The following is a 10,871-nucleotide window of genomic DNA, read 5'->3' on the forward strand; positions in this document are numbered from 1 at the left end:
TCGATAACGATATTTATCATGATATAAATATAAAAATCACAATTTGTCACAATCGCAATACTTTTTATTTATAAAGAAGACAATTGTATGCCATAAGGTGCTTCTTTCTTTAACCTTTGGCTAAAGGTGAAATGTCAGCCTCGGATGGTCCAAATTGATTGGATTTCCGTTGCGACTTGCCTCACCCATCCATAAATAAACACATCTGTGGAAGGCTTTATCGAAATTGTCAAGCTTATTTTATTTTGACATACAGGAAGAAAATATCGCAATAATTATCGTTATCGTTTTATTGCCCAGCACTAATGTGCACACATTTTAATGACTGAGTTCCAAAAGGAAAAATAATATTGAGGATCTTAACCCGAAAATATAGCAAGTTCTTAATCACTTACCCTGTATAGGAAATGCATGAAAATCAATCTCCGTCTCTTTGGGTTTTCTCTTCATTCCAGTTCTCTGATTATTACTTCACTCGCAACTTTAATGACCACTCCTGGCTCTGGTGGATCTTCCTGCTGTTCGGTGAGTACGATCACAAAGTTTCCGCTTGGTCTCAGAACGTTTTTTTCTTGAAGTTCTTTATCATTTACCCTTATTTGGTTTTGTTCCCTATCTAGGTTTCATGGTCTTCTTCAGGGGCTGCGTCAACTATCTCAAAGTGCGCAACATGTCTGAGAACATGGCCACGTCTTACCGGACAAGCTTCCTCTTTCTCTGCTAAAGGTAAATTCAAAGACACGGCGGATGTTTTGTCACAATGAATTACATGAAATGGCACATTTTAGACGATCTGTTTGAATGGGAAGTCAAAGTCCAGTTAGCTGGAACAATACAGACTGGAAAAGTAAATATATTGAACTCTTCAACTCTAATCTCTTCAACAGTATGCAAAACCTGGTATTGATATGAAACTGATTCCATGCACAGGTTAAGTCAAGTTGCAGTATGGTTAGCTATGGGTATATAATATAAATAGAGACGGATATACTGTACAGGATGACTAGATATGAATACGTTAATACCACCATGGATAACAATGAAGGATTATGTATGAATTATTACGTTAATTATTATGTTATTACTAAATGGCTATAGGCAATAACATGGTTTCAACATAACATCTACTTTAAATGACAGCAAAATCACTAACCAGCATGAGCACTGTAGTTTTGGATTCATGGGTTTCTTTTAGGGACCGCAGGACGCTTTTATAGGTGATCTATTGTGGTGCGGCATTAAATCATGCAGAAATTAGTGCACAGAGTAACTATTATCTGTAGCCATGGTCTGAAAACAAGACATTAATTACCAACCATTTATATAACGCATATGTTTTGTCACACTTGACATCAAAAACGATATATTGTCATACTATCAATATTGTGATATAAGACAAGATCCCCTCATTTTGGATTTTGGTTATCTGAAATCGCAATCTAGTTAAATGCTGTCTTTAAGGCTGCCTTACAGTAACATAATCCCGTTTTTCTGAACTTCGTAGACGGTTCAATTGTTTCTCAAATATTCCCGCTGCGTAAATATCACCCAAAATATCGTCAAATAATCGATATAGAAGTATTTCTCAAAAAATGTTGATTGGCGGTCATATTGTCAATAATACCAAAGAAGAAGTCTCTGCTGTAGAATAAAACAGCCCAAAAAACGTTTACTCAAAGTGTAAACTTAGTCGATACTAAGTCAAAGTTTATACTGTTAAGTAATGGACAGGACCGATGGATTTTTTTGGCCAATACTTATAGTCGGCATCAGTAGTGAAAGAGGGGAATCGATCAACCCATAAACTAATGCGAATGATATAATAATATCGATAGACATAATTATATCTACATTACTAAAGATTGTTTCACATCTTTCTTGTAAGTAAATAACTTACGAAAGCGGAAATAGTCATCACCCAAAATTTCATCAAATAGTCGATAGAGGCAAATTAGATTCGCCGGCGCCCCAATGAGTGTTTCTTTCTCCCTCTGGGTATGAAGGTTGCCATGCCCCAATGAGAAGTTTCCTGTCCAACCCCCTTCGAACGGCCCACTCAAAGTCTTGCAGTGAAGAGAGGAGGTGGACAAAACAAGGGAGATGGAAGTAGAAGAAGAAGTAAGAAAAGAAGGAGGAGGATGGAGAGAGAGAGCGAATGGGATTCACTCTCATTAAAAAGCGCAAAACACGACTCACGCTGAAGTATCCGCCCATTAACTGCTAGGCCTGCTAGCGCTTCCACTTTTTCCCGCTCTCTCTGGGAATCCTATTGATTGCAAATTGCTGTTTTTTTCCTTCACAAAGATCTATACATCTAATGTTTTGGGGTTTTTTTGTACGTTTTTAAAATTTTCCTTTAGTTTCCGCTACACTTTCTCCGAAATGTCTCAGTTTTTCCCTGTCTGAAATCGGTTGTCGGCACTGTGACGTTTTGAAAACCACAAAGCCTTTCCTCTTGTAGAGGTATTAATTAAGACTTAATTCAATAATTGAATCAAACTAAATGAACAAATAACAAGCTGGACACATTTCCAGGTTTTTGGAGAGGTTAAATTGATCGTGTTTGGTTATTATAAATCTGAAATAGTATGTAAAATTAAAATAAAGCTAAATCTGTTTTAAAATAACTCAAGTCTGTGATAACTTGGTTCTCTAAGTTTTATCTAAGCCTTAGTTACCTATCTAAGCCTATGCAGGATTTTAACTTCAGTTTTTCCCTCTTTTCCCTCAGAGGTAAATGATTCTGATCAAAATTGTGCATTTAATCGACGGTTGTGACATAATAATGATTGTGTTATTATTTTGGTAACTAGAATGCACACTGAAGTAAACTCCCAAACAAACGGAGCTGTGAAAGATCCAGGTCCTAATGGACTCTCTTCAGTTCAAACGTACCGACACATTATACTAGAACTACGCTATAAGCTACAATATTTGCGTGAGCGTCACCAAAATGTAATTTCAGTTATTAAATATTGTTTCGGTTTGGGGTAAAAAAAATAATAATAATAATGCAGGACCCAAACTTAATGTGTTGTTCAAAATGCGATGAATACCTATACCTGCTTTGATTAAATACTTACGCTTAACGCATACAACATACTTAACGCGACCCATTTAATCACAATCCAGTGACAGAATTGGTCAAATTTTTTACAACTTTATACAAATTTGCAGGGATGGACAAATTCACGGTTCAAAAAGTACATTTTCAAAACTCATAAATATTCAATTAATTCCGCTGAAGTTAAGGCCTTAAAATGTATTTAGTCTTAAACCCAATTTTAAGATATATTACCTTGTTTTCTTCTTATAAAAAAAAAATAAAAAATGTTAGAAATGTTGGCTTTGCCAGCCCCAAAAACAGGCAAATAATACACAACTATGAAAAATACAAGGTTGCTATGCATCTAGATCTCAAAGCTAGCACATACACATATCTATTTAATTATATACACAAAATTGGTCTTAAATTCCAGTCAAAGTAGCATTTTAAAGGTCTTAAAGTCTTAAATGACACTTCCGCAATAGAGATAAAGCACACTGTCTGTTGTCAGTTAGCGGTGTTCTACCTTGTAAATGTTTTTTCTTTCCTTTCTCGCGTAAATTCTTATATTTTAGTATCCAATAGTCCTTTGGAAACACATAAATGTCCGTCTAGCTCCAACACTCCTAAGTGAGCACCCCGGCAAGCAGACTTTGGACCTCATGGCCAATTGAGCCGTTGCATGCGCCTCGAGATTCCTGGAATTCATAATAGGGATTTCGATAAAGTTTTCTTTTATTTAATTGTTTTGCTTTTTCGGCCCGGCCTTGACGATATGTCTGGGAAGCATGAAAAGAATGTTATGCAAGCCTGTTCATCTATCCGCCTGATGGGCCCGACTGGGGAGAGAGGCCCATTGTAATTCTGTAAAATCAATACAAATATTCCGTCTATTTCATAAAGTATGAATATGTATGCTGGTGTACCAGCGTGGACAATACCAGTGAGCTATCCAGACGATAAACAATGTCTGCTCATCCCTGTCTGTCTGCACTTCAGTCAAGGTTCTGTAAAGTTACCACCTCGTGAAGTCATCGAAACGAGTTCCCGCTTTTCAGAGCCAGTTTGTCCGTCCCTAGAACCCAGCCGGAGGAGCATCATTTTTTATCCCCCCCAAGGACACAAGTTTGAACCTTTTGACAAATATCTTACCTGGAACAAAGCCAACATCATCGTTATTGGCTGTGAAATCTGTTGACAAGGGTCCGTTACGGAGGCCCCTTCCAGTAACGATGAAAAGCCCTGTGGTAGGTTAGTTTGACAGGGGACAATTATGAACCAGCATCTCACTCCTGGTCCGGATCCAAATGTTTTTTTGTTTTGGAATATTTTTGTTTTCATAAAGGTTGACATCAATCGATATCTGAGCCCCGTGTGTTTCCATTGGTCTTGGGCTGGACTTGGATGGTACCCTGCAAACCTACGGAAGCAACCTGCAAAAGCCTCTCTCCAAAAAGTCTTAAAACCAATACTAATGACGAAGCGAGCCACCGAAAAAAAACACAGAAAACACCGAAAATAGTTAGTTCTGTAACTAAAAAACGTTTGTGTGCTCCAGGTTCTGCTTGATACATAAGATTTAGTAAAACCATAAAAACTTGTTTTGTTTAATTTAGTGGTAAAAGCTGTCCCAAAACAGCAGCGTCTTCATAAATGGAGGAATCGCATTCACACACACACACACACACACACACACACATATATATATATATATATATATATATATATATATATATATATATATATATATTTTTTTTTTTTAATGTTAATTTTACTTTTTTATTTTCTTTCTCTTTTGATTCTGAAATGTTTATGCCATCTCATATTTGCACTTTTCCAAAGACTTTAGTTCATGATTTTGTGAATCTGCTGTAACTTGATGTGGAGGGTAGACGGAGGTGATCCCAGCGAGTCCAGACTTGTTTCAACTGGAAATCTTTAATCATCCCAAATGCATACTTTTTGCCTTTTTTGCACTTTTCACTTTCCTAAAGAAAAAAATATTGTAATCGTATTGTAATTTGTCGCCCTGACTTTATTTTTTTTTCTTTCTTTTTGGATGCTAGAAATGGCGGCATTTCCATCATATCTCACTTAAGACTATTTCAGCATTATCAACACCTCTTAATAAACGTAAACTTGGATGCATGACTTTATCCAACCCAATTGATTGGGTTAATATTAAAACCTAAAGTTTAGCACGCCGATTACGTTTGTTTGTAATAAAAGATTGAAAACTAAATGGGGGTTTATTTTCTGTCTGGGCCAGCGGCATCCATGAGCCATCGACAGCTGAGAGCGTGCGCCGCCGCTGTGTCCAGAATGCCCTACTACTGTACGTGCTCCATTCTGCATGTTCGTGCTTTACTATGCCGGTAAAAATATTGATGGCTTCTCCCACACACTACGGCGTCTGCACGAAACTGTCCTCGCAATGCATTGTGGGATTTGCTTGCCAGCGTAGCGTGCATTTATCGCATATTGCAATGTTTTTACTGGATACGGTATAGTTATCCTGGTACTGTGCATACTTTGGTTTGGGACACAGTAAACACTCATTTAGCACACTAAATATTATGCAGGTACGTCATTCCAGACGCTGCACTGGTTTTGATTCCTAGCAATGACTACCAGTCATACCTTGAATTTCCCCCTCGGGGGATCAATTATGTACTCGAATACCTTGATCAACGGATTTCAACAGTTTAGACCCTTCTCATAAGTTTATCCTTGGTTGTTCATGACGCTTGGTTGTCTGTCCCTAGTCTAAGGTAATTAGGTAATTCCTGTCAGGTCATCTGGTGCACGAATGGTCGCTTTGCGTCCATTTAACTGGAATAAGACTCGATGGCGGTGTCTTGCAAAAAATGCCAATAAAGTTCCAAATGCCTCCCACTTGAGTTCAACTTGTTCCTTTTTAGAGTTAAGCACACCCCCTTGAAACATACCTGCCAAGCACCAGGTACCCTACTTGCACTGACCTGTCTCATGAGGATCTCTTTCCCTGTACTTTCTAACTTTCATTTTCAAAAATACATACTGTATATCTAACTGTACAAGTGCTGCTTATTTTATATTAGCAAAGGTTTAGCTGCGACTGATTTACAGTGGTTTGATACCCCATGTAATGAAATGTAATGTGCCAACTCTCTTGAGACCCTACCGTTATGGACATCTACCGTTGTGCTTATGGAAATTCCAGATTTTCCCCAAACCTCGTGTTTAGATAAAAAAAAACTGAATCGGCCTGTCCATTTGACGGAGAAGTGATGTTGCCAGATTAGATTCTTAAACATAATATGGATAATATGCTATAATGGATCCAACCCCCAGGCTTGACAGTTTGGGAGGTGGTCTTCTCTACAAACGTACCTTTTTTTGGCCGTGGCCAAACAGTTATATTTATGTTTCATCAGTCCAAAGCACATCGTTCCAAAAGGCTTCAGGCTTCCTTTTGAGTTCTTCAGACTCTTGATTTTGTGTTAATGTCGCGGGAAAAGGCTTAACTTCTGCAAACTCGGCCACGGATGTGCTTTGTCGGCTAAAGTGCATTGTACTGTCCGATGAACAACTAGACCCGTGTCCGCTGCTGTGTTCTGCAGTGATGTGAAGGCTCCTCACCGGGTTTCAGGTCAGTTTACCTGGAGTCTTTCTGCCGCTTTCAGACCTTTTTGCTTGACTTAAGCTGTTCCATTTGTCTTCCAATTCTTACGATGTTTCTGCCGTGGAAGTAGGTACATTCAAACCTTGAGACTTTTTTGCAGCCTTCTGAATCGTCTAACCCTCTCTTCAGAGGAGCCTGGCAGTCAGAGCAGCCTGGTAGTTCAGGATGCCTGGAGTGACCTCAGAATAGAAACTTCAAGTCTGGGCACTGGCTTTTATCTGTTTAAAAAGTAACGATGCATAATACAGAAGGGTTCCCCAACTTTTTCACAGGGCCTTCTTATATAAAACCTCTCTTCCAATAGAAAGTAATCTTGCCTTCAATTTTGAAGAAAGGCGTCTTGAGCTTAAGGTGTCTTAAGATTCCAGGCCACATAAATATTGATTGTAACATGCATTTTGAGTATAGTATCACAATGCTAAATATCTTTGAATGGATGTGCGTTTACAGTATTTATTCGCTTAGTGATCGTGTCCATCGCGTCTCTTAAGTCTGAGATCCCAAAATGATTTGATTCCACTCGACATATTTAGGATTTCCCTCGTTTGATTTGACTGGGGCTTTTCGATCCACAGACCCTTGACTTCGTCCCAGTCTTTCGTCTTTCCTCTCATTCCGCCGGAGAAGGCTGTCCGGCCAAGCAGAAAAAAAGGAAAGACCGACAAACTTGATATATTTTCTAACAAAGATCCACTGGAAACCCGATCACGAGTGGCAGGGAGGACGACCGCCGGAGGCTCGTGGGGGATACGTCCACGCTGAGAGCAACAAGAGCAAGTTTGTTTATGAGGCCAAATCATGTGATTGTGATTTGTGTGCGATTCTTACAGCGACGAAGACTCATTTCTTGAGGACCATTTTTAAGGAGGCCCTTTAAAAACGGACATTCAGTCTTTTGAGGAGGACGTGGTGTTTTCGAAATTAATTGGTGTCAATTTGCATTTTCCTGCTTTTACTGGCGTGTTTTATGTTGCCATTGAAATGCTATTAACACACTTGTTAGCACAATGCTTAATTTTATCCCTTTTTATGGGGAATATGAGGAAAAAACTTGACTCACCGTTGACTTTTTACCACAGACGTCCCTCTCAGTAACTAAAGTGAAACACGCTAATGAGATTTCCTTTCTCTCCGAAACAAAAATTTCCAGGTCCTCCAGCACTTTCCCTGACTTTTAAAAGGCACATATTTGTACAGCATTAATACAGTGTTTGTTTGTTTGTGTGTGTGTGTGTGTGTGTGTGTGTGCGCGCACACATACACTACTCACCAAAAGTTTGGGATATTTGGCTTTAGGGTGAAATTTATGGAAAGTGTAAAAAGTTCACGCGACAGTCATCGCATTATCATTAAAATAGGACATTTAAGCTGAAGCATGCAATGGTGATTTCCTCATCTCAAACAATTATTTGAAAGAAAAGCCAACAACAGCGGTGGGTTTACCACAACAAAAAATGTTAATGTCTCAATAACTTGTCATGTGGCCTTGAGCATCAATTACAGCTTGACAACGACGTCTCATTGTCTGCTGAGGCCTGGCCCCCCACTCTTCTTGAAGGGCGGCCCTCAGGTCATTGAGGTTCTGGGGTACAGAGTTTCGAGCCTCTACAAGGCGACTCAGCTGATCCCATAGGTTTTCTATGGGATTCAGGTCTGGAGAAAGTGCAGGCCACTCCATTTGAGGTGCCCCGGTCTCCAGCAGCCGTTCCCTAATGATGTGACCTCGATGAGCTGGAGCATTGTCGTCCATGAAGATGAAATGAGGCCTGTGTTGTTCATGCAGGGGCACAATGACTGGATTACTGATGTTATTCAGGTAGTATGGCCTTGTCACTGTACCATTCACAAAGTGTAGGGCAGTTCTGTATTGACTAGACACACCTGCCCACACTGTAACACCACCACCACTAAAGGCTCGTCTGGTGACAACAGTGGCTGATGCATAGCGCTCTCCTTGACGTCTCCAACATCGTTGGCGGCCATCATTTCTGCTCAACGTGAATCGACTTTCATCAGAGAACAGCACTGAGGCCACCGGTGCCTCGTCCAGCGTCACTGCTCCCTGGCCCCTGCAAGACGATGATGCCTGTGCCTGGTGGTGTGGTCAGGTACCCTTGCAGGTCGTCTAGCACGCAGACCACGCTGGTTTTGAATGGTCTGACGTGACACTTGGGTGCCTCTCACCTCCCTTGAATTGTGCCTGGAGTTGAGTGGCATTCATCATCCGGTTCCGCAGGGTGATGGTTCCGCACTGTTCACAATGAAGCGCTCATCAGTGTGGGATGTGGCCAAAGGGCGTCCACTTCTATGCCTTTCTGTGACTCTTCCAGTCTCTCTGTATCTCTCTGTAGCTCTGACCCGTGGAGGCATGGACTCCGCAAGACCTTAAGATGCTCGATCAGATCAGATCCTAACCCCGACCATCCACATGATGGAGAAGAAAACGTGATTCATCAGACCAGGCCACCTTCTTCTATTGCTCCATGGTCCTGTTCTGACGCTCACGTGCCCATTGTAGGTGCTTTCGGCGGTGGACAGGGGTCAGCATGGACACTATGACCTGCAGCTACACAGCCCCATACACAGCAAGCTGACAAGCTGTTCTGACATTTTTCTATCATAGCAGCATTAACTTTTTCAGCAATTTGTGCTACAGTAGCTCTTCTGTGGGATTGGACCAGACGGGCTGGACTTCTCTTCCCACGTGCATCAATGACCCATGACCCTGTCACCAGTTCACCGGTTGTCCTTCCTTGGACCACTTTTGGTAGGTACTTACCACTGCATACTGGGAACACTCCACAAGACCTGACGTTTTGGAGATGCTCTGACCCAGTCGTCTAGCCATCACAACTTGGTCCTTATCAAAGTGGCTCAGATCCTTACGCTTGCCCATTTTTCCTGCTTCCAACACATCAACTTCAAGAAGTGACTGTTCACTTCTGCCTAATATATCCCATCCCTTGACAGGTGCCATTGGAATGAGATGATCAATGTTATTCACTTCATTTGTCAGTGGATTTAATGTTATGGCTGACTGATATATTGATATATTATTGATATTTTTATTTAGAACGCATTTAGTTAAATATGTTTAAAATATATCATCATTTTGATAAAATCCATTGGAAGCTATCTCTCAAAGCATCAACTATAATTAGTCTTAATTAGTATAAATAGTCAATGCGATGCTGAAACACACATGAAACAGTTTCCTTGTATTCAATGTGGAATATCCACACATTGGCCCCTAAGGCACTTTCAGTTCACAATGTACAGCAAGAAAAAATTGAATTTAGCCTCAGTCAATGTAAATTGTAACGCATACAATCAGTGGTGCTTGCTCTAAATAATAATAATAATGAATATTGCTGCAGGCAGCAATACACTGGGTCCATGGTATTGGTTTTAGGTAAGTATTACAGTTTTCTGCGATATTATACAACGCAGACTCATAGTGATTGATGCCAATGCAGCCAGTAAATAGATCTGCATACGTTATTTGGAATGTTCTATTCAACATAATTTGTCTTGTTGGCATTTCTCTTATTGCAATTTAATCCCTTCCTGGAACATTATAATTTATTCCACTAGACTTTTTAATATCCTGACAAAGATTGTTTCCTTGAATCAAAACATCATCTAAGTCATTTGTGTACATGTGAAAGCATTCTGAATTTAGTTTTTCAGAATTGCTGTAAAGCTCATAGTTGCACATTGTTTATTTCTGGAGTCTCCAAATTGTTTAAATCATCCGGATGAAATGAGCCTCTTAACACCTATACATATGGGAAATCAACACTTACAGTATATTGAAAGTTTTTCCATTAGCGTTTTTTTCATCACATTTTTCTTAATTACTTTTTTTTTATATATTTTGACTGTTTTTCAGTTTTTCACTAATATCTGCTCTGTATGTGGATCGATTTGGATGAAATTTAAACCACAAGATCCTTGTTACATAGCGGTTTAAACGACACCTCTGTTTCTAGCTTATGCCAAAGTATGTGTTCCAGATCGTGTCAGCCGGGTTGGACATATTTCGGCATCAGATGTACTGGCTCGTCAGTCTTAAAGTCGTGCAATAGGTTTTTCACTAATACCTTCTCTGTATGTGATCGTTTTGGATGAAACTTCAACCACAAGGTCTTTGTGACAGTA

At 39.9% G+C, this 10,871-nt stretch overlaps 1 protein-coding gene across 2 annotated transcripts in view; it reads left to right on the forward strand.

The window, feature by feature from the left end:
• ndfip2 (Nedd4 family interacting protein 2) overlaps positions 1 to 10,871 on the forward strand; it is a 37,196-nt gene that overhangs the window by 19,534 nt on the left and 6,791 nt on the right. Inside the window, exons 6-8 of one of the 2 annotated variants that reach the window (XM_080022298.1) lie at positions 456 to 525; positions 621 to 726; positions 2,004 to 2,369. In XM_080022298.1, coding sequence (XP_079878424.1) covers positions 456 to 525; positions 621 to 724 — 174 coding nt within the window. In that variant the 3' untranslated portion in view covers positions 725 to 726; positions 2,004 to 2,369. Of the gene's footprint in view, positions 1 to 455; positions 526 to 620; positions 727 to 2,003; positions 2,370 to 10,871 lie in introns of those variants that run through there. The other variant, XM_080022299.1, reaches the window with a different exon arrangement.

The sequence above is a fragment of the Zeus faber genome (assembly GCF_960531495.2).
Source record: "Zeus faber genome assembly, chromosome: 2".
Taxonomy (NCBI): Eukaryota; Metazoa; Chordata; class Actinopteri; order Zeiformes; family Zeidae; genus Zeus; species Zeus faber.